The 24,809-nt window shown below is 37.7% G+C and overlaps 2 protein-coding genes and 1 long non-coding RNA gene across 5 annotated transcripts in view; 2 read left to right on the forward strand and 1 right to left on the reverse strand.

Annotated features, from left to right (window-relative positions):
* Nucleotides 1-39: 39 nt before the first annotated feature.
* On the forward strand, nucleotides 40-5,103 carry LOC109268915 (uncharacterized). Of its 2 annotated transcripts, XR_002080839.2 has the most exons (3): nucleotides 40-262; nucleotides 3,915-4,208; nucleotides 4,937-5,103. It is a non-coding gene; the product is annotated as an uncharacterized LOC109268915 (long non-coding RNA). The 2 variants fall into 2 exon arrangements; XR_002080838.2 differs by lacking the exon at nucleotides 4,937-5,103 and having other exon boundaries at nucleotides 3,915-4,374.
* Nucleotides 5,104-7,032: 1,929 nt separating this feature from the next.
* On the reverse strand, nucleotides 7,033-20,798 carry NDUFA5 (NADH:ubiquinone oxidoreductase subunit A5). Of its 2 annotated transcripts, XM_019452604.2 has the most exons (5): nucleotides 20,667-20,782; nucleotides 20,294-20,338; nucleotides 15,879-15,995; nucleotides 10,904-10,969; nucleotides 7,033-8,187 (listed from the first exon to the last, which is right to left on the reverse strand). In XM_019452604.2, exons 1-5 carry the CDS (start codon nucleotides 20,685-20,687, stop codon nucleotides 8,086-8,088), a joined length of 351 nt encoding a protein of 116 aa, XP_019308149.1. In that variant the 5' UTR covers nucleotides 20,688-20,782; the 3' UTR covers nucleotides 7,033-8,085. The 2 variants fall into 2 exon arrangements, with proteins under 2 accessions (XP_019308149.1, XP_019308150.1); XM_019452605.2 differs by lacking the exon at nucleotides 15,879-15,995 and having other exon boundaries at nucleotides 20,667-20,798.
* A 2,945-nt stretch (nucleotides 20,799-23,743) lies between these two features.
* ASB15 (ankyrin repeat and SOCS box containing 15) overlaps nucleotides 23,744-24,809 on the forward strand; it is a 58,461-nt gene continuing 57,395 nt past the window's right edge. Inside the window, exon 1 of the mRNA XM_019452607.2 lies at nucleotides 23,744-23,827. The gene's annotated coding sequence lies outside the window, so the exon portion shown is untranslated. The remainder of the gene's footprint in view (nucleotides 23,828-24,809) is intronic.

The raw sequence follows: 24,809 nt of genomic DNA on the forward strand, positions 1-24,809 counted from the left end.
GAGCTAGGGGCGAGGGGCGGGAGGAGGGGTGTGGCGAAGGGAGGAGCTGGACCTGAAGCGGGTCCTGAACCGGATCTGAGCGTGACCTGGGCGGGATCGGGGGCGAGGAGGAGAAAGCTGGCGGCAGGGTGTTTCTGTGCTGGGTACCTACGTCCTAAAGTGAATCGGCCGCTACCCTCCAGACTCTCACTTAAACTTGCGGCAGGGCACAGTTCTCCGAAACAAAAGCTGAAAGCAGTTTGGCTTATAGATCTAAAAAATGGTATGTAATATATTATGTGTAATGTAATTATATGTAAATATAAAGTGAGAGTGAAGACCTTGACAAGAGAAGATTGTTGTACACAATGCGTGCCTGCTTGCCTTTGTAAATATTAGAACTTGGCTCTTAGCTTCCTGGTAGCCAAAGAGAAAAGGGAGACAGGAGCTATTCTTTTAAGTCAGGAGAAGCAAAGCTTTGGTTAATCACGGAATTATAAAGGTTTTTTCTATCACTGTAAATTCTTTAAATTAAGAAGGTTTTTAAAGCAGCACATGTTATTGGGGGAAAGGATCAATTATATTCCTGTTACAAATGTTGTGACAGATATTACGTAGCTTCATAATAATAGCTAATACTTATTAAGTATTTTGTTACTAAGCACTTCACATATATTTCTAATTTAATCCTTACAAGGTTTTTATTAAAGAGGAATTATGATTAGCCTCGTTTTACTTAATGAGGAAACTAAGGCTCAGAGAGGTTTAGTGGGGAGCCAGGATTAAACCCAGTCTGATTCCAGACCTCAATTTTAAACGACTATTCTATGTTGTTTAACACACTTTGATGGTTAAAAGGCACGTAAGGTTGATTAAATTAAAATTTTTGTCGTAGATAGTAAAAGTCCATTCTTCATTCATAATGTTCAATGTCTTCAGTCCTTTATACCGTTCCACTGAAATTACATTCTCATGCCCCCAATAACTTCTTAATGTCCAGTGTCATTTTTCTCAATGTCTTCATCCCATTTTATGACAGTTTCTTACTAGAACAATATAAAATATGTATTATATTCTCAAATATAGTCAGCTTTAATAATGGTTTTAAATTTTTTTTTTTCAACGTTTTTTATTTATTTTTGGGACAGAGAGACACAGAGCATGAACGGGGGAGGGGCAGAGAGAGAGGGAGACACAGAATGGGAAACAGGCTCCAGGCTCCGAGCCATCAGCCCAGAGCCTGACGCGGGGCTCGAACTCACGGACCGCGAGATCGTGACCTGGCTGAAGTCGGACGCTTAACCGACTGCGCCACCCAGGCGCCCCAATAATGGTTTTAAATAAAAGCAAATTTGTTTAAATCACTTCATGATTCCACATATTCACAAAGAGCTGAGAAAAGAGGGGGAAGCATTCATATAACCCCTAGGGTTAGTCTCTCATGGGTAAACCAGGTGTGATTGGAGATATGTAAACTTCTTCCACTCTTCTATTGCCATCTCCAAAATCATAGTGTATCTTAAATTTTACTAGTAACGAGAATTCCATTGGTTTTAAACACTCACTGTGCTGGCTCTCTTTAAAATTTATCATGCACTGTCCTGCTTGTGAGGTGTAGGCATAGAGGCAGGAGATGGAGGAAGGAAAACCTGGTGATAGAAAACTTGAAGTACTTCACAGTGTTAAATGTGACTTGATACCCACGATACGTTCATATTTTATTTATACTTTGCTGTGGAAATGATCTTACACAACTGTCTTAAAATATATGAGCCTAACTTAAATTGGTGGGTTTCTGAGTTAGTCTTTACAGGTGGGAGTGGTTATTACACATCAAAATCACACACATACACACACATGCACATACATACATACATATACATACACACACAAATATACACACAAACATATAGTTGTTTGGTTCTACAAAATAAATGTAAATGCAGGCTGAAAACAACCACCAGGAAAAAGAATCTCAATTCTGAAAGTGGAAAAGTAATTTTTTAAATTTCATTTTACATTTTACTTTTCACAATAAACTTATGCATTTTCTCAGGAGTTATTGCTCAAAATGACTTAACTTTATTTCTCATGAAACATCCATCTTTTCTTATCTCAGTATTTATTTATACAATAGACAGATCTTTTAATGTGCTTTTTTTTTTTTATGTTTATTTATTTTTTAGAGAGAGAAAGAGTGTGAGCAGGGGAGGGGCGCAGAGAGGGAAACACAGAATCTGAAGCAAGCCTTGGGCTCTGAACCGCCAGCACAGAGCCCGACATGGGGCTTGAACTCACGAACTGTGAGATCACAAACTGTGAGATCAGCTGAAGTCAACACTTAACCCACTGAGCCACCCAGGCGCCCCTAATGTGCTTTTATTTTTACAAAGATGCCACCTACTGGCTGTATGAAATCAAACATTTCAAAGTATTTCTCATTGTTTACTCCAGGCCAAAATGTATTTTGATATAAATGAATGTATTAGAAAAATATATTAGAAGAATTTAGAAAACCAAGGACCTGAAAATTATGCTTTTAGAAATTATTTATATGGATTAAGTTTGGATCATACCTCTGTGAGCTTGTTAAGAAACTATATATATGCTTTTTTTTTTCTGAAAACTTTTTTCTGAAACTTTAAGGGACAAATGTGTTTGAATTCAGATTTTGCAGATTTTTGAAAGGTAATATGAGCATATGCTGTATATTCTGTAACACTGTCAGTAGGTCTGGGGAAATAGTCCAGAATCAAATACATTAAATCTGTGACAAAAATATATTCACATTCACATTAAAGTGAGATAAAGACCAATTCAGGTCAGCTTTTGCTTCCAAATGAATTATGAACATTCTTGAAGTCTGGTACTTAGGTAGGGATTGTAGATCTGTTTTACCCTGAGAAAAGGAATCAGCCCTCCAGTGATAGAAAAAGAGAGTAAAATGAAACATTGTTATAAAACAGTAATGTTTATCTTTAGAAATGCATAAAATGTTCATCCGGAAGCAAGCAAACAAACATGATATTGGAAGATCATGAGAAATCTCCTGCCCTATGGTTATGGAAGCATGTGTTGAAATGGCATCATCCTCAGCTCAGATCCCTTGAGTGACTCTTTCAAGAACTGTCAGCCCTCATTAGACCTGTAATATGAGCAAGAAACAAACTTCTGTTGTTAAGACATTAGGATTTAGGGGTAGCCTATTCTAATTCACTATTTTTCTCAATCGTCAGCTACTTTCCTTCACTAACTAGAGTTTTGGTTTATTGCCTCTAAATAAACACTTTTAAATAAACTTCTCCGGTCCCCATCAGTAACTCAAATCACACATCACATTCCCACTTTGATTTTTTGTGAATTCTATTAAAAATAAACCTCTTGATCCTCCTCTAAACCAAACGTCTACCTTTTCATTTACTTTGTTCTCAAAAAGGTAGTATTACTATTATTGTAGCATGGGCAGCAATCCCGTTAGTTAAGTACTGAGTTTTATTATTTTTTTTAACATTTTTTTTTAACGTTTATTTATTTTTGAGACAGAGAGAGACAGAGCATGAACGGGGGAGGGGCAGAGAGAGAGGGGGAGACACAGAATCGGAAGCAGGCTCCAGGCTCTGAGCCATCAGCCCAGAGCCCAACGCGGGGCTTGAACTCACGGGCCACGAGATCGTGACCTGAGCTGAAGTCGAACGCTTAACCGACTGAGCCACCCAGGCGCCCCAAGTACTGAGTTTTAAAGAATATTCTACCCTCAGTTGGAAAATACTCATGGTATGTTCAGCGATTTGCTACTTTACCCTAGACCGCACAACACACTTGCATAGGAGTGTTTATGTAACCACGGAGGCTGGGAGGAAAAGGCAAAGGTTGGTATTAGCCTGTATGTGGGAATTTTCTTATACAGAACATTGTTGATTTCCTCCCTTTGACAGAGAAAACATGAGGGTAGCATCTGTCTTCCAGTGACTGGAGCCTGATGTAAAGAACTGGGAAGAGGCGTACAAACTCTGATGTCTGCTCTTGCAGTTGGAGCACGTGTGAAGGAAGGTCCTGCAAGACCTGAAGACCTTAGCTTCTGAGAACAGTGGAACTGATCTCTTAGACTTCATGGGAGAGTTCCTGGATAAACAGAACACAGACTATCTGGAATACCATCCTGGTGGGCAGAAGGAATTAGAAGAGCTGGCCCAAAGTGTATCTGTTTGAAAAGCCTGCTAAAGCATCAGGTAGAGACAAGTTCCGAGGGCAACACAGCAAGCCTTCCCATTGTAGTAGGTCCCAAAGTCAGCTACCTAAGAATCTTGATCTCCATTTGACAGAAGACTGCTTTCACTTTTGTCTAGTATCCTCGTTGTGCTTGAAAATAAATCCGCTTTGCAGCGAAAAGCTCAATTAGCTTCACTCCTGTAACTGCACTTTAGGATTAGAAAAGGAAATGACAAAGATAAACTCCTTTTCTTCCATCCCCCCAATTCTGAGGGGGGTAGGGGCGCAGGGAGTAACAGATAATGAAGAAACACAATGAAACCTGAGTCCTGGTGGCTCACAATGGCTGCCACTGCTGACATCCTGTCATTTCTATTCAGGTAAGACTACTTTTCCAACTTCTGGGGTAGAAAGGAAGGCAGCCCTCAAAACTGAGCCTTCCTTACTCCAGTGGGCGCCACATACCCTGTTTGCCCGTGACAGTCATAGTTTATTCCTGTTACCTTATGGAATTTTTTTCTTTTAGAGAGAGAGAACATGAGTGGGGGAGAGAGACAGAGAGACAGAGAGAGAGAGAGACAAGAGTATTAAGCAGGCTCCACGTTCAGCACGGAGCCCAATGCAGGTCTTGATCCCACAACCCTGGAATCATGACCTGAGCCAAAATCAAGAGTCGGATGCTCAACCGAGCTACCCCAGAACCCCATCCTTATGAAAGTATTAACACTTCTCTCAAAATCATTTACAGGCTGAATGAAAAATTATACGGTCATCCTAGATGTAAATCATTTCCATCCCAAAGGAAAGAATGGGAGAAATTTGAATATTCTGCGCTCAGTACCCAGATAGAAGAAAGGGGGCATCAACTTTGCTGCCATCTTTTTGTTTGCAAGGCTCAAACTGATAAGCTTCTTTTTCTTTTGAAGTGTGTGGTGTATGATTAATCTGAATGAAATATGAGAAGCCTAGGGAGATTTGAAATAGGCCATTCTGAAAATTACTAAAATTAGTCTAGAAGCCACTCAGCAACACTGAAGATCTTTAAATAGAATTATTTGTAAAGTGATCAGGAAAGCTTAATCTGGAAGTTTATAGGAGTAAAAAACTCAGGTTCAGTAAGGTTCTCTGAGCAGTTGGAATGGCAGTTAGTAAATGTAAAAATAAACATGAATGTAAAAAATGTAAAAATAAACATAGCCAGGCCTTTTAAATACCTACCCCATTAACATGATCTACCTATAATCCATATGAAGATTTTTGCACAAAATGAAATCCAGTTTACTACCTCTGTTCCTACTTATTCTGTATAGTTACTTTGACAAAACAAGTCAAGTAAGCAGGATGGAGCCTGTTTTGGTACAGTCCACATAGTACAGGCAGGAGTAACAACCCAAGAATGTTCATAAAAAATAATACAATGGTTAAGAACACGAGTTCTGGAGGAAGACTGTCTAGGTTCAAAATTTAGCTCCACATCTTACTAGCTACACAACCTTGGTTATGTTCTTACACCATCTCTTCACCTGTTTTTCCAAGGTCCCCACGTAGCCTACAATGGAGTACAATAGCAGGAGAGCACTATTCACACTGAATTCTGGTTTCCTTATCTGGAGAAATGGAGATAATTTGCAAGATCACACTTTTTTTTTTAATGTTTATTTTTGAGAGACAAAGGGTGTGTGTGTGTGTGTGTGTGTGTGTGTGTGTGTGTGTGTGTGTATGCAACTGGAATAGGGGCAGAGAGAAAAGGAGACAGAGAATCTGAAGCAGGCTCCAGGCTCTGAGCTGTCAGCACAGAGCCTGACGTGGAGTTCAAATTCATGAGCCTTGAGATCATGACCTGAGCAGAAGTCGGATCCTTAACTGACTGAGCCACCCAGGCACCCTGTAAAATCATACTCCTGAGTTGTAGCACAGATTTAAGAGGGAAATTAGTCAAGTATTTAGAATAGTGCCTGGCAAACATTAACAAATATTAGCTACTATTACTGTATTACAACTACTATTCTACCACTAGCATTTCTTTAAAAAAAATTTTTTTTTCTAAGGTTTATTCATTTTTCAGAGAGAGAGACAGAGCGTGGGGGGTGGGAGGGGCAGAGAGAGAGGGCTGAGCTGTCAGCACAGAGCCCAACGTGGGGCTCGAACTCACAGACTGTGAGATCGTGACCCGAGCCGAAGTCGGATGCTCACGTGACTGAACCACCCTGGCGCCCTTACCACTAGCATTTCTAATGCAAACATCAATAAGGTCCTTTTTTTTTTTTAATGTTTTTATTTATTTTTGAGACACAGAGAGACAGAGCATGAGCAGGGGAGCGGCAGAGAGAGAGGGAGACACGGAATCCGAAGCAGGCTCCAGGCTCTGAGCTGTCAGCACAGAGCCCGACGCGGGGCTTGAACTCATGGAGTGTGAGATCATGACCTGAGCCGAAGTTGGACGCTTAACCGACTGAGCCACCCAGGTGCCCCCAATAAGGTCCTTTTAATTAACAGGCACAGAGAAGCTCTGTTGGTGAAATAGATAAGACACCCAAGAACTGTGGAAGTGGGGCTAAAACGTTGCAGAAAAGACACACCAAGTCATCTGTTTGTTATGTGCTCAAAGGACCTGAAAAAAATGGTTGGCTATAAATATAATTTATTATAGTGAAAGCAAATGCTTAGACCTGGAAAGGAAGCTACAAATCATAAATTCTTCTTGCCTCCACTTGGTCACTGAGTTCACAACGGCAACAGGACCATGGGAATGAGGACCCCTGGACTTCTGACTCCCTCTAAAGCTTTTCCCACTTCCCCCGCAGAAGCTTTCTTTTGCATTCAGACTGCTAAAAAGTAACTCAATCCACTTCATTTAATATTTATTTACCATTTAATTTACAGCACTGTAAGGGGAGAAATATATTGGAAAAAATACAATTTTCTCATTCTAAAAATTCTGAATTGATTCTGCTTTGCCACAAGGAATGGCAAAAAACACACATATGCATACAAACTCACAAGAGCATTATCTTGAAGTTAAAAAATACCAAATTTAAGTATTTAGAAATGATAGGGCCTAGGAAAAAAGGTGAGGACACATTAAAAGTAATTTATGCCAACTGTTTCTTTCCTTCGATAGCATTTATTTTCAGTTTGATACCCAGCTGCACTCATATTAGAAACTTAGTGAAAACCACCTAGTGATTCTACTTGGAAGTTACAACCCATGTGACACAGAGATGTTCTGAATATAAGCCTGTTCATAAGTCAGGTAAACTTTAGGAACTCTCTATGTCTCTTCTTTTACATAAATTCTATCTCTACCTTGATGTACTTTGGTTGATCAAGAAAACAAAAGGCTAAGGAACAGAAAGCTAACTTCTTTAAATGAGACAAAAGGAAACATTTTTACAATTACTATAAATAGGTCTTTCTTTCAAATACCAAATCAGTTTCCTCAACTGTACAACTACAATTTGATGGTTTTTACTTTTACTACTTCACTTCAGTGATTTATAAAATTTGTCTAAAGAATAATACTAATTAAGTATCTTTCCTATTTTTTTCAGGATAAAAACCATTAAATGATGTGTTGAAGACATGCCTGAAAATACTTCACATTTCAACTATGGCTTCTGCATTGAAAATCTATAAGAACTATTCCAATTAACTTTCCAATCTTTCCACAACCTCTCTGTTTAAAAAAAAAAAAAAACAAAAGAAAAATCTTTGAAATAATTTAAGTGAATGCTTTACATATCAAGTATGGATTCACAAATCCCTATTACCACAGTCATCAATTTTAACAAGTCTCCTAAATACGTTCTGTATTAGTTGTCTTGATTTTAGATATTAATAATAAGGAACATTTAATTACATCAGTTTCCCATCAACATGCTAGTCATTTAATGATGATTATATTGGCCATTTCCATTGGTTGGCAGGAGGCTCTTCCACTAAAGGCTCCCATGGTTTCCACTGTATCATTTTTCTTGCCAGACTTAGTTCATTTTCAGCCTGTTAATAAAAATTTTTTAAAAGAGCATTTGATTATACTATTTAATAGATATTTACCATAGCTAATGACTGAAATATAATTATCAGAACTATTATCATATTCATACCTAATAAGCTATTCTACCATCAAATGTTCTACATCATTAATTACCTTACCTTTCATAGCTACACAATCATGAGTAAGAAAAGATGGCTTTTGAATTTTTCTATTTGATTAAAATTTTCTATTAGAGTGTCCAAAAGCTTATGTGGTGAGTTTTCAAACTAATTGTTTCACTATTAGACTCCAAATTCTTTGAGGATCAGAAGTATGTCCCTTTACCAGTGTGAACGGCTTTCAAACTTATTTTATCATGGCCCATCGTAAAACACAACAAACAAATTCTACTAAGGGAACCACAACACACACATATACCTAAAACAAAACTAAAAATATGATTGCTTTTACTAGCTATGATACATTATTCTCTATTATGTTTTTTAAAATGCTAGTCACAACCCATCTAACTGATTTTACTGATCCATAATCACTTGAGATCCACAGTTTGTAAAACAGTGATCTATGGAATGTAGAATATCACAGGTGGACAAAAAATATTCATTGATTGAATTAATTTCCTTATCAAAGGTTGTTATATTTACTTTTTCCCTTGAAACAAATTTATAACATAGTTGACGAATATATTTCAGGTATCTTTTTATTTCACAATTTTTATACAACAAAAGACCTATGACAACTCTGGCCAACTTAGAAGAAAGAACACTATTAAACACTTGTCAGGACGTCACAGAAGGAATTCAAATACAGAGTAAGTGCCAGATTCTATCACAGGCTGTTAATTCTGTAGTTTAAAGCAATGCCTCATTTATGCCAGTGGTACAAAACAGACAATCTGTGTGTAGCAGCAACAGTCTACAATGTGTACAATGAATTAAAGAGTAGATTAAACGAAATCTGGAGGTGGAGGGATTTACTAACGCTGCAATGAGAAAACAGTATAAACACTAATTAAAAGTATCCCTGACTGCCCTTTGGCCCAGGTCCCTCGAACATTTTTAAGCGCCCAAGGCATTGTGTAGTGTGAGGAGGCTGCCTAACCCAGAACATAGCTGGACCCAGCTGCATGTGGCCTAGTGCCCACCCCTTCTCCCTTCCTTTAGCTTCTAACACACTCACTACCTTTTCCTTATTCCTCTCATGCTGTCTGCTACCTACATGTGACTACTGAGTGAGCACTGGAAATGCAGCTAGTTCAAATGCATATGTGCTGCAAGTACAAAATACACACTAGATTTTAAAGACCTAGTATAAAAAAGAATGCAAAATATGTCAATATTTTTAAATTGATTACATGTTTAATAATATTTTAAATATATTGGGTTAAGTAAAACATTATTAAAATTTAATCTTACTATTGCCCATAAAACATGGAGAATTGCACAGCTGACTTAAAAATACTTACTGAATTTTAAGACTATAACTGCATGATAAATTAATGTATCGGTTAAATAAAGTCATGATCAAAGGGAAATCTGACAGAAAAGAAAGAGGAACAGAAAAGGAAAAGAAGTTAGCATCAAGTTCCCATATGGAACAACAGCTGGCAAATGAATAGAAAGGCCAGGAAAACAGGCCTTTGAATGACTGAAAATGGTCTACATTCATAAAAAGCCATCTGAATGCCCTATTCCTCTTTTACAGAGTCATCTAACAATTCTTCTGAATTTGCATATCATGTCTGTTGGTGATATAACTCCCTCATCACCAATACTACCCAGTATTTCCTTTTCTTTGTCCTTTAATAAAACACAAGAAAAGAATAAATAGTTGCACTTTTTTTAAATACAAAAACATGTACAAATTAAATGAAACAGAACTGAATATCAGACATATTTAAGGGGAGACATCTAAACCTATAATATGGGAGAGGGGGTTCTAAAGTGGTGGGGCAAAGGGGCGGGGTGATTTAATCAAGAAAATCATGAGAAAAGATACTCAGTTGAAGTCAAAAGGCAAAGAACAGACTAAAAAAAAATGTGCAGACAATGATTAGTATCTCTTTTATTTGAAAAAACACTCAAAGAAATAAAGAAGAAAAATACTAAACACAAATGATAGAGTAAAAACATTAATGACATGCTTTATATAAAACACAAGAACATATTTTAAGTTTAACCTTACTAATAATTCAGGAAAAAACGCACAACCTAAAAAAAAGGCATAATTTCCCCTGATTTAATTAAAAATTGCAGCATTCTTGCCAACATAGATGTGTTAATCCAACAGTCAAAAATAAAAGTGTATTTTAATTTTATGATTCACAAGATCTGTATCTCTCCATATTAAAAATATACTAAGCCTTTAAAACATAAAAGTATTTGTATCTAAAAAGATAAAAGTGTCCATATAACAGTAACACCGTGTTACTAGTTTGAACTAAAGTAAGGCTAACAAGAACATGCTGATTAAATTCAAGGTGTTTCACACTCCAATTTTCCAACAGAAGCCTCATAAATTCATGCATAATTAATGATAAATATTTGACATATACATGATAGAAAGATTTCCCACATGTGATTATTCTTATATTTGAGAGTTGATATAAATAAAGAAATTCAGTTTTCCTTTTTTTCTGGAATGTCAGTTTTATATCTCTAAATGTTGTGCCTCTGAACATTTAAAACCAAACATCTAACTATTCAACTTTTTCTTTACCTGAAGAATCACCTCTTCCAGTTGGCCACCCTGAAGTTGGTCTTCTAATTTCTTAACATCTGGTTCCTAAAATTTAAGGAAAAAAAAGAAAAAAGGATTTAAACAAAGGAGTGCAATATCTAATATTTAATTAGATATCTATATCTAATATTTAATTAGGATATTGAGGCCAATATCCCAATTAAAAAGACCCAAATATAAAATAGCACTTAATTTGGCAAATATAATTAATTTTTCTTTCATTGTACCCTTACTAATGTTTGCCAAATATGTGGTGGAAACCCATTTCATCTCTCTACTATTTTATTGCTTTTCTGTCTTAATATTAACTTGCTTATCAACAGTAAGAAATACAATGCCCAATTCAGTCTTTCTAAAGTACAGATTTTAAAATACCACTTTATTTTCTTAGTATTTCCTATATTTCCTCTGAGAGCATTGGTATTGAAAATAAATACTACCCTGTGACCCAGAATTCCATTCCTAGGTATATACCAAACAGAAAGCGTAATACATTAATCAAATGACATGTTCAAGAATGTTAGCACAAGAACAGTAGCACAAATTATAACTCCAAACTGGAAATAATTCAAATGACCATATATAATTAATAAATATAGTATTTGGATATAACAGAATACTATATAGCAGTGAGAATGTACAAACTACAACTATATGCAATAACATGATTCTCTCAAACACAGTATTAAGTGAAAGAAACCATGGACAAAAGAGCACAGAATGATGATTCCATTTATAAAAAGTGAAAATCCAGGCAAAATGAATATTTCGTGTTAGAGGTCAGAAGAGTAGTTATCTTTAGCAGGGTAGTAACTTGAAGGGGAACGAGAGAGTTTGGGCATTCTGGAAATGTCCTCCTTTTGATTTGGTGTTAACATGGGTGTGGTTACTTTGTGAAAAGTCATCAAGCTCTACATTTATAATGATGGCACGTTTCTTTATGTACATTATTCTTCAATAAGAGGTTTAAAAAAAATACCTAGAAAATTCAACAACATACATTTATTTATTTCTAGTCAACTGAGCTTTGTGAGAGCCAGGAAATATGTACACACTTACACATACATAAGGTATTAAGTAGGATGGTTTTTTGGCCCACAAATGGAACGAAAAGAGGGAGAAAAAAACAAAGACATTTTCTACAGGAATTGGCATGTTTCTGCCTCAGGGCATCTGCTGGCTGCCCAGGGATATCTGCATGGCTTGTTCTTTACTTCCATCGCTCATATGTCACCTTCTTAGTAAGGATCACTAGGATAATAATTTATATTGTGGTGGGCTAAATAATGCCCCACAAAATGTACATGGCCTAATCTCTGAAACCTATGAATGTTACCCCGTATGGCAAGTACTTTGTAGATGTTAATTAAAAATCCTGAGACAGGCAGATTATTCTAAAATATCTAAGTGGGCCCAAATACAAGTGTCCTTATAAGACAAAGGCAGAGGGAAATTATGCATAGAAGAAGGGAAAGTAATGTGACCACAGAGGCAGAGATAAGGGTGATGTGGCCATAAGCCACGAAATGCTAAAAGCCACCAAAGCTGAAGAGTCAAGGAACAGATTCTCCCCTAGAACCTCTAAAGCAAGTGTAGCCCTGTTGATACCTTGATTTGGGCCCTTGATACTAACTTTAGAATTCCGGCTTCCAAAAATGTAAAAGAATAAATTTCTACTGTTTTAAGCCACTAAGTTTATTAGAAGAGGCACAGGAAACAAATACATATATGTAACATCCCTGACCCTGAAACACATCATTCTCTTTTTCCATTTTTCCTTCACTGCACTTAACTATCTTCTAACATGCCATGTAATGACTTTATTTCCTTAATTCTTTGCCTCCCACCATTAATGTGTAATCTCCAAGAAAGCAGGGATTTTTATGTTTTGTTCACTTCCTTATAGGCACTAGCTTCCATGCCTACAACCACACATGGCATATAACAGGCATTCAGTGGTTCTTGAATAAATAATAGTTGGAAAAGAAAGGGTGGGGGAAAGCAGATGAACATGTTTGAGAAAGATTGTTTAATTCAGAATTAACTAAGTTTTAAAGCCAAAATTCAGGGGCATGTGGGCAGCTCACTCAGTTAAGCATACAACTTCAGCTCAGGTCATGAGTTCATGGCTCTTGAGTTCAAGCCCCACCTCTGGCTCTGTGCTGACAGCTCAGAGGCTGGAGCCTGCTTCGGATTCTGTGTCTCCCACTGTCTCTGCCCCTCCCCCGCTTGTGTTCTGTCTCTGTCTCTCTCACTCTCTCAAAAACGAATAAACATTAAAAACAAAAAATAAAGCCCTTTTTTCTTTTAATGTTTATTTATTTTTGAGACAGTGAGAGACAGAGCATGAACGGGGGAGGGTCAGAGAGACAGGGAGGCACAGAATCTGAAGCAGGCTCCAGGCCCGACACGGGGCTCGAACTCACGGACCGTGAGATCATGACCTGAGCCGAAGTCAGACGTTCAACCGACTGAGCCACCCAGCTACCCCTAAAGCCCTTCTTTTAAAAAAATAAAATAAAAAATAAAAAAATAAAGCCAAAATTCAAACCCAGAGCAGAGAGGCAGTCACTGTTAGGGGACCCAGGAGATTAAAGAAAAGAATGTCAGTTAAGCGTTCGACTTCATCTTAGGTAATGATCTTGTGGTTCATGAGTTTGAGCCCCGTGTCGGGCTCTGTGCTGACAGCTCAGAGCCTGGAGCCTCTTCAGATTCTGTGTTTCCCTCTCTCTCTGCTACTGCCCCATTTCCATTCTGTGTCTCTGTCTCTCTCTCTCAAACAATGAATGAACATTAAAAAAAAAAAAGTCCTTCTGCTTTAAAGAAATAAAATACAGAGGAACAGTTATGAAGAAAGCAAGCAGAGAAAGACTCAAAGTTGAAGAGCTTCACCTCATGAAAAGAAAAAGGAAATTTCTTATTGTGATGGGAAAAACGGCATAAGCCCATTTTCCTTAAGGAAGACACGAAATTAAAAGAAATGCTAACTTCCCCCTTAGACTTTAATCTATAAGTTACTTTCACATTTACCAAGAATAAATGTTCCAAATCAAAATACATGGTCCTGTTGTATACCTAAGGAAAAATAATTATGCTCTTTGGACTACAGAGTTTGTTATGTTAACCTAATAATACTAAGAATACATTAGGGCCACTTATCACATATATGTAAATTATCTTTCAAGCTTATGAACACTATTTTGGATAATTATAAAAATCCATGAGATAACTGCTAGTGTGAAAATTTAATAACTTAAAAATTTAACTGCACAACAGTACAATATAGTTTGGTGTAAAAGAACTAGCAACAGTCTACCATGTGGCTACAGCCTTGGAGTTAGAAGCTATAAAATGCCTGTGTTACACTCTCAACAATAGCCAAATTATGGAAAGAGCCTAAATGTCCATCAACTGATGAATGGATAAAGAAATTGTGGTTTATATACACAATGGAATACTACGTGGCAATGAGAAAAAATGAAATATGGCCTTTTGTAGCAACGTGGATGGAACTGGAGAGTGTGATGCTAAGTGAAATAAGCCATACAGAGAAAGACAGATACCATATGGTTTCACTCTTATGTGGATCCTGAGAAACATAACAGAAACCCATGGGGGAGGGGAAGGAAAAAAAAAAAAAAAAAAAAAGAGGTTAGAGTGGGAGAGAGCCAAAGCATAAGAGACTGTTAAAAACTGAGAACAAACTGAGGGTTGATGGGGGGTGGGAGGGAGGGCAGGGTGGGTGATGGGTATTGAGGAGGGCACCTTTTGGGATGAGCACTGGGTGTTGTATGGAAACCAATTTGACAGTAAATTTCATATATTAAAAAATAAAAAAAAAATAAAATAAAATAAATAAATAAATAAAATGCCTGTGTTAGTCTGTTAGGGCTGCCATTACAAAATCACATAGACTGCATGACTTCAACTACAGAAACTTATTTTTTCACAGTTTTAGAGACTGTTAGTCCAAGACTGAGGTCCGACAGGGTCAGTTTCTGAAGAGAGCTCTCTTTCTGGCTTATAGAAAGTCACCTTCTCAAAGTATCCTCACATGGCAGAGAGAGTGCAAGCTCTCGGCTGTCTCTTTTTTTTTTCAATTTTGTTTTAATGTTTATTTATTTTTGAGAGAGAGACAGAGCACAAGCAGGGGAGGGGCAGAGAGATGGGGAAACAGAATCCGAAGCAGGCTCTGGGCTCTGAGCTGTTAGCACAGAGCCCGATGTGGGACTTGAACCCATGAACTGTCGTGACCTGAGCCGAAGTCAGATGCTCAACTGACTGAGCCACCCAGGTGTTCCTCTGCTGTCTCTTCTTATAAAGACACTAGTCTCATTGGAGCAGAGGGCCAATCTTATGACCTCATTAACCTTAATTACCTCTGTAGAGGTTCCAGCCACATTGAGGGTTAGGGCTTCAACAGATGAATTTGGGGAGGATGTGGGTACATATTCAGCCCATTAACAATGCTTGATATAATTTCTGGTAGTTAAGAGACTAACCTGGTCTCTTTGCAACAAAGCACTTTTTAAAATAGTTATTTCTGACAATTTTCTTTAAACACAACACACATTTTTTGTTTGTTTTGCTTTCATTTTCTTCTTTACTCTGAAAATAGAGAAGAGATAAGACTGACATATCTATAAATAAATCAACAATCAGTGAAGGACTTGAGAGGGAAAAGAGGTAAAAGAAGCAGCGACAATGTTAGCCTAGAGAAGGGAGTTGACCTTATTCTTCCACTCCAGTATCTAATAGTGGCCTGCAGAAGGAAAGCACTTAGTGGACAGGAGTTTGCTGAATGAAAGGGAAAAAGGATGGAAGGAAAGCACAGAAGAGAAATGAAAGGAAGTATGCAGAATATGCAAAACACAAGCAACTGATTTTTTTGTTGTTGTTAATGTTGCACTGGAAACCATAAATCCAAGAAAGCAAAATCAAGTCAGATACTTACCGCTTTAACCATACTCAACTTTTCATTTGTAATCTGTTCTGTATACTTTCTATATGCTGCATTTTTAGGAATTTGCTCAAGAACATCAAGAATCTTTGTGTACAGTATTCTTAGCCTCTGAAAAGACAAATCACATACGTTTCCAGTTTAAAATATCATCAGATTTAATAGAACACTTTAAAGTCTCATGAATTATTTTTAAAAACCTCACTTCTGATTTTTACAAAGCATTTAACTCTTCTTTGCTACAATTGCTTCATGTCTGTGCCCTATAAAACCATCCCCTTTAAAACTATGAGTATAGTGAACACTTGAACAATGCTGGGGTTATGGGGTCAATCCCTGTCATGGTTGAAAATCCACACAGAACTTTTGACTCCCCAGAAACTTGACTACTCATAGCCTACTACTGACTGGAAGCCTTACCAATAACATAAACAGTTAACACACATTTTGTATGTTGTATGTGTCATATATTGTATTCTTACAATAAAGTTAAGCTAGAGAAAAGAAAATGTTATTAAGAAAATCATCAGGAAAATATAATTACAGTACTGCACTGTATTTATTGAAAAAAATCTGCATATAAGTAGACCCATGCAGTTCAAACCTGTATTGTTCGAGCGTCAACTGTACAAATATGGATAGTTTTCATGCTCCATGAACAAAAGTTGTATATAAGTTAAAGGTATAATAACAAGTAAGAATAAAACTGCATCCTAACTTATTGTTAATGATCTATTTGAAAATCAACTCATTTACTAAATCATTATTTCTCAATTTGAGATCCTAAGCACTCAAATTCAGATTTTCCCCCCCAAGTTTTCTTATTTGAATTTCTGTAGAAAAAAAAATACAGGGGCATCTGGGTGGCTCAGTCAGCAAAGCTCTTGATTTCAGCTCAGATCAGGATCTCATCATCGTGAGATCAAGACCCCCATCAGGCTCTGTGCTGGATGTGGAGCCTGCTTGAGATTCATTCATTCATTCTTTCTCTCTCTCTCTCTCTCTCTCTCTCTCTCTCTCTCTCTCTCCTCCCCCCTTACATTATTTTAGATAACTCCCTATATGCGTAAAATATGCAATGCTTATCAGGATGATCAAATTTAACTAAATGTAATCATGATATTTCAGCTTTATAACGACTGAGTCGGTACCATGTTAATGAAGATTTCACCACAAGCTTAATAGAGAAAAGGAGCAAGAGAACTGAGTCACTGCACAGCACATATTGAAGCACAGTGAACTTAAAGTTCACAAACAGTGGTTAGTAGTAAAGTCACATGGTAAGAAGTCGTTAAGCAGATCCTGACTCATGACAGTTCATAAATAACAAGTATAATCATAAATATACATACATAATTATTTTTTATTTCCTTGTATTTAATTTGAAATTTTAGTTTAATTGTATAAAATCGATAGGTACTAATACCTACTTCTATTTGTATATATTCACAATATACATATGAATAAACAAATAAACAAAACTTGAGGGCCTCTAATTGTTTTTCTTAAAAAATAATCTGCATATTTAGACATTATTTATATATTTGAATATGATGTCCCATAATAGAGGGTATTTTTAATTATACTAATTTAGACCTTGTCAGATAACATATAATCCAAATTATGTGTGGGTTTTTACCCTCATCTCTTCTTAATTTTAGCAAAGGATATGGCAATAGAAAGGCGTGATAAGAGACTTGGGTTCTAAAATGGAGATGTTAATAATACCCGCTTCAGGGGTTGTTGTGTAACTTAACAGTACCAGGCACACATTAACTTTCAGTACGTGTTAGCATTATTATTATTCTGTTGGAGGAAGTCACTTCAGCAGATATCAGAGAAAAGGTTCAAGAAAAAGCAGCATCTGAGACAGACCTGGAGAAACGGTAGGACTTGGACACTTAAAGATGTAGAAAAAAGCAATCTTACACATAGAATACACACAAAGGATTGAATAGCAGGAAAAAAAGGAACATAATAAGTATACAGTTGTATTTTTCTTGAACTATGCTATCCAGTAAGGTAGTTACTGGCCAAATATGGCTACTGACCACTTGAAATGTGGCTAGTCTGAAATACGATGTGCTGTAAATGTAAACATACAGTGGACTTTGAAAATCTAGTATAAAAATATAAAATATTACTTTTTATATAGAATATATACCGAAATATTTTGACTATGTTAGATAAAATATGCTGTTAGTTTTTACATTTTTCTTTTTAAAAAAAAGTGACTCCCAGAAAATGTAAAATTACAAACATGGCTTACATTTATAATTCACATTATATTTTTATTGGACAGCCTGTGACTAGAATACAGAACACATAGGAAATGTTTAGGAGATAAAGTTAGAGAAAAACTGAGTCAGACTGTAAGTGGTTTTGTGTGCCACATTAAAGCATTTGGGATTATTCTGTGGGCAATTAAATGATTTAGGAAAATTATATGATTAGATTTGTGTTCCAGGAAACTTAACCTGTAGTAGTGACTTAAAGGACTCAATGGAGGAGAAAAAGGCAGAAAGGCCAGCAGGATAGTTGCTGTAATTGTCTACACATAAGGGAATAAAGAGGTAAGACTGGAGAGCTATTACAGAAAAGGATCAACAGAACTTGTCGCTGAAATAAACATGAGGGAAGATCCAGGGAAAAGAGAAGTACCAACTGTGATGTCCAGCTCCAGCCTGGAGAGTAGGAAGACTCATCATCATCAGGAAAAATAGAGTCCACAGTAAAAGAAATAGATTTAGAAAGGGAAAACCAGGAGTTCAGTTTTAGACAATAATGAGCCATTATCAACTCATAATTAAGACATTCATCCAACAAACCTTATGTTTTCTGAGCACATACCATGTGCTAGTTAGTCACAGCTCTAGCAGTGAACAAATGGAATGAAAAATCCCTGCCTTCACAAAAATCTGCCTTCAAATAGAGAGCCAATGAGCAGGATAAATTAGTAGAATACAGTATGTAGAATCGTGATCTGGAGGGCCTCTGTTAGGACTCTTTTAGAGTGAAATTGAAAGCCACTGGAGGGTTTTGAAAAGTGACATGACCTGACTCACGAGCAGGCTGACTCTAGCTTGGGTGAAAAAAGACCAAACTGAAACGGTGACAAGAAGCGAGAGGCAGTTAGGAAGCAAATGCAATTATCCACAGCTTGATGATGGTAGCTGAGAATATGGTAGTAGCAGAGGAGATAGTGAGAAGTACTCAAAATCTGGATACGTTAAAAGTAAAAACCCAAAGGATTTAATGAAGTACTAAATGTGGGGCGTAAACAAAAGAAAAAAATTAAACATGATTTCAAGGTTTTTGACCTGCGTGACTGCAAGAATGGAACTGTCATTCATTGAGGTGAGCAAGCCTGCGAGAAGAAGAGGTTTGAAGGAGAAGAATAAGAAGCCAATTTTGGACATTACGTTTGGGTTGCATGTCTGACATCCAAGTGGAGATGTCCACTAAGCAATTAAATATACAAGACTCTCATAAAGAGAGGTCAGTGATCCACAAAAAAATCTAAGAATTATCAGTGTATTGGTGGTATTTAAAACCACTCAGTTGGGTCCAGACAAGGAGACGCATATAAATAGAGAAAAGTCTGAAGAAGTCCCAAGAACCAAGTCTTAACACTCCCAAATTTGTAAGTGGGATACGAGAAACGACCAGAAAAGGAGAAGGCAAAAAGAATAAGAGGAGAAAAACAAACAAGCAAAAAAAACCAGGATATTGAGGTGGCCCCAAGCACAAAGTGCTAGATGAAGACAGTCCCCAATGTGACAAGTGCTGTTACTGGGTCAATTAAGATGAGAAAGGAGAGCTGACCGTTGGATTTAGCAGCAAAGAAATACTGACCTTGCAAAGAGCAGTTCTAGCCAAGTCTGAGTGGAGTGTGTTCACAGGGGAATAAGAGAAATTGGAGACAGTTAAGTACAGATTAAGTCTTTCGAGTTATCTATAAGGAGGAGAAAAATGGGGTGATTACTGAAGCGAGGAAAAGGATCGAGGATGGTTTGTTAGATGCAAGCATTCTGAATACTGATGGGAAAGACCCACTAGAATGGAAAACTGATGACATAAGGGGTTAGTTACTAGAGCGATATATTCGGTAAGTCTAACTGTACTGAGGTCACCCAGGCAGAAAAGGGGAGGCGGGAGAAAAGGTGGAAACTGGAGATACGGGAATGGGAGGGCACTCATAAAAGTACCAGCGAAGCCACGAGAATGCTACGGGAAAAGTCAACAAGAAATGGCATCGGATCAACGAGGTAGACGCTGTTCTCGTCTCAAGACAGCTCTCAGGCTGAGCTGTAATTTGGGGCTTGAAATATCCGCATTCCGACAGCCTTTCAAACGAGGTCACAGAGTTGGAGTCTTCCTTGGGAACTCAGCAAAGAAGCAGCACGTACCTCGTGTGGACTCTCACACACAGCCAATCCCACAAGGCCCGTGGTCTGTTCAAAGACAAAACAAGGTTCACGCAGGTTACAACGCCGCGCGTCCACCACGCTAAGGAAGGGCAAAACCACCACTTCCCTGGCTAAAACCGGCCGAAAACCAGCCAGCTATTGGTCTCTCCGAGCCAGTTGTTCGGAGCGTTTTTCTGCCTCTCCCAGAGAAGCTACTAAATCTGCCATCCCGGAAAGCACAGCAGAACTAGTACCCCCCAAAAGCACCCGCAAGCCCGCGCCAGTTCCGGCCGCCACCGCAGGATCAGGGGCTATCGGGCTGACTCTACCCGCACAGTCTAAATTCCAACAATGACCTCCCCATTCACCTTACCTTCTTCAGCAAACCCGCCATGACCGTGCCGACAGACCGGGGACGCGCAGCCCTCTGGGAACCTCGCTCAGACCCGCTCAATCCACCACCGAGGGACCCGCTCAATCCACCACCGAGGCCGGCACACCGTCACCTAGGAAACAGCTTTGTTCCTCCCCCTCACGCACTCAGGCTCTCCACTGAGTCAAAGGCTGTGCCCCGCCCATCCCTGAAGGGAAAATTGACGCATGCGCAGTGAGTACACAAAGCGTCACAAGCAGGTGCTGGAGGAAAGGGACGTGTCATAGGAGTCTTACGTCTCGGTTCCTGTCTTTGCCGCCTCTGATGGCTTGCCCAAAGGCTACGGGAAACACTCCAAATTTCCAAACAGTTCCGACAGAACCTGCACTCGGCTTAACTTTGGCGAATTTCTCAACCTTTCCACAGTGTCGTATGTAGTAAAATGAGAGTGGTCGTCTGGAGGTATCATCTAAATGATCTCATGCCAGCCACGTTTCTAGGCTAATGCACCAAAGCAGTTTGCAGTGTGAGGCCATCTCCCACCTCGACACTTTTCTATTTCACTTTCGGAAGCACACCATCTTCTCATTTCCCCAGGTGAAGTGATGCCAGACCATACCACTTCTCCCCGCTTTCCTCTACAAACATTTAATGAGTACCGGTTATGTATTAGTTACTGAGACATAACTTGTAAGACAGACTCTCACATCCTTGTGTTTACTGAACAATGATAAAGATATGCATTAATAATTTGGTAGTTGTTCTAAAAGAGGTTTGTTCCAAGTGCAGTGGTAGCAGGGAAGATGAAATAACTAACCAAAAATTGTAAGTGACTGGAGTTAAAGCATCTGCTAAAAAGCCAATGGGAGAAAAGCACAACAAATTGAATAAACACGTGTACAAAGAAATATATATATATTCATTCTGAGTAGCAAAACGTGTAACAAATAGTAAAACAACCCACAGAATGGAAAAAGGTATTTCCAACCGCATAAAATCACCAAAAGATAAGTGGCACCTGGAATAAGAAGGAACTTCTATAAATCAGTAAGAAGATTACTATTAACCAGAACAGGTCTCTCTGCTTCCTTCCATTCTTGCCTTGCACTCTGGAGTAGATTAAATGACTTTAAATATGTAAGGCGCCTGGCCCAGTGCGTGAAACATAGCACCACATACACGTGATTGTTACTGATTTTTTATTTCATGTTATTATTCTCAACCCAGTAGCTACAATAATCCTTCTCGAACATACTGTGCTCAAAATTCTCCCATAGGTTTTCACTCAAGATGTAAAAACCAAAGTCCTTTCATCTGCTTATAAGTCCCTGACCAAGATAGCCCCCCACAGCCTCTCACTTCTCAGGCCTAACCTCCTATTCGCCTTTCCCTGCTTAGGTAGCTGTTCTTCTAAGCCTTTTCTTGGAAAACCCTTCTACCAGATGGCACATAGGTCCGGCTTGCACCTCTTTCAAGTGTTTGCTCAAATATTACCTTTTCAGTGTGGCCTGCCCTGGCCATGAGATTTAAAATTGCAAATTACCATGAGCTCCTTGTTCTCTTCTCTGTTTTGTTTTCTTCATAGTCTTTATCACCTTCTAATATGCTATCTAATTATCTTACTTATATTGTTCCTGTGCATCACCCTTTCTAGAATATAAACCATATGTGGATGGAAATTTTTTCCTACCGTATATGAAATGCCTAAAATAGTACCTGGCACATAATAAGCAATAAATATATTTTTAATGGATACAATAGAAAAAAAGGCAAAGGAAAAGAATAGGCAATTGACAAAAAAATGGAAACAGGAACAATCAATAAACATGAAAAAGATTCAACCTCTCTAATAATCAAGAAAATGAAAATTAACCATAATTTTACTGCCATCTTACGCATAAAATTAAAGACTGACAATACCAAGTGTTGTCAATGCCAAGTGGAACAACAAGAATACTCAGACACCGCTGGTGGAGTGAGTTGATATAATCACTTTGGGGAATAATTTCACAATAATTAGTTGAAGAGATACAAAACCTATAACTGAGTGTTATGGGTTGAACTATAACCCCCCAAATTCATATGTTGAAGTCATAATTCCCACTATCTCAAAATGTGACCTTATATAAAAATAGGATCATTGCAAATGTAATTAGTTAATATGAGGTCATTAGAGTGGGCCCTTGTCTAAGACAACTGATGTCCTTATTAAAAAGAAATATTTAGACACAGAGAAATGTACACAGACAGTACGTCATGCAATGATGAGGGCAATAGGGATGACACTTCTACAAGCCAAGGAACAACAAAGACTGCTAGAAAAATCACTAGAAGTTAGGGGAAAGGCATGGATCAGATTCTCTTAGCCCTTAGAAGAAACCAACTCTGCTGACATTTTGATCTCACACTGGTAGCCTCCAGACAGATGAGCTAATACTTTTAATACTGTTTAAATCACTCAGTTTGTGTTATTTGTTACAGCAACCCTATAAACTAACACTGAGTAATAAATTGATTTGATCATTTGTTCCTCTCTTCTATTAGGATAGCTGTCCCTAGAAACATGAGCCATGGGGGTATAATCTTCCCAGTTCAGATTGCCCAAGAATTAGGCATTACCATAACTTTCATCATAATTTATGGTTTCTAGTATTTAAATCATTCACAATTAAAATTCAGGACATTGGAAATATATATATTAACACCTGTGCATGTATTAATGGCATTTTATAGATTCACACAGGCATGTGCATGGATGTATACACATATGAAAATATAAAGAAACTACTGAATTGGGACAAACCATCTGATGACATCCATTTACTCCTACAAAGGTGACATGTATATTTGGGCACACTAAATTAGATTCAAGAAACCATATTAAGATTGGGAAGAAATGACCTTATTTTTCAAAACAGTTAATGCTGAAATAATCACTGGAACCTAGATGAATTTCCATTTATGAGGTCACAAACTTTATTGCCCATCCCTCCAGATTCGAAGAATTTTCGTCATTGTGGGTATGTTCTAGAATGTAGAATTATGTGATTATAAAAGATGCATGTGTTTTCATTTGTTGTAGCTTTGGGAGTTCGGGATTCTGCCATAGTGTGTTTGCTGAGGACACAACAGCTAGACAGACCTAGCTGATCCTGCCTAAGGTACTGCATAGCTAACCATTTCTATGTGGTGGGAAAACATGTAGGTTTTCTAAACCAATCCCTTTGCAGAGGTGCAAGTCTACGTATGGAGGGGGCTTGGCAGTGATGTCCTATGGCTGCTGACAGTAGAATTAGCTACAAAGAGAAATCAACCTTGGCATCTGTGATATCAGAAAGGGATTTGGGAATATCTTAACGTGAGTAGCAAGGACATCATATGTAACTGGAAGAGTTAGGACCTCCTACACTGCTTCTTAATGACACAGGCTCTTCTGTGAGTAGCTAGATCTTACCAAAGTTAGGTAGTGAAAATGTTTCCTAGAATCTAGAGCTCTGGAGCTATGTTCCCCATCCAGTTCCTTGAAGGAAACATGAAATCAAACAGATGAAAAGGAAGAAAGCATTTCAATTGTCAGGGCACAAGGGACTCATTCCTAATAATCTAGAGGGGATAAGTACTACCTTGCCTGTTTTACTCTTAGTTTTCATAACGTGGGAGCACAGGTGAAAATAATCTCCCCTCAGGGAGTATTCTTTCCTATTCCAAACTTGGCAAGAAAGAAAATTATTTTTTTTCCAAATTAATTCTTAGAACAGATCAACATATTAAAATTCTAATAGTTTGGATATGATCCATCTCTTGTGCTTCTGTTCATATCAGGCATATTCAGAAGAATTTGGATTTTTTCCAGTCTTTTCTATCTATGCTATGGATATTTCTAAAAAGTGTCTTGTTTTCTATATGGTGGTTTTTAGAACCTCATTCTAAATCAAGCTATAACTTAGATAGAAGCCATTACCAAGTTTTATCTTAGTGGCAATCAGCTTCCATGTATGAGTTACTTACTGTGTGAAAATGGGGATATCCAATACTGCCACTCAGATTTGGAATAAGTTTAATATTGAGGTTTAAAAACAGGTATCCTTTTTGAAAAATAGAACCTATGGAAGAATTGAATAATAAAGATTTCTAGCCACCTCA

Source organism: Panthera pardus, unplaced genomic scaffold (assembly GCF_024362965.1).
Source record: "Panthera pardus isolate Hobbes unplaced genomic scaffold, ASM2436296v1 HiC_scaffold_8, whole genome shotgun sequence".
NCBI lineage: Eukaryota > Metazoa > Chordata > Mammalia > Carnivora > Felidae > Panthera > Panthera pardus.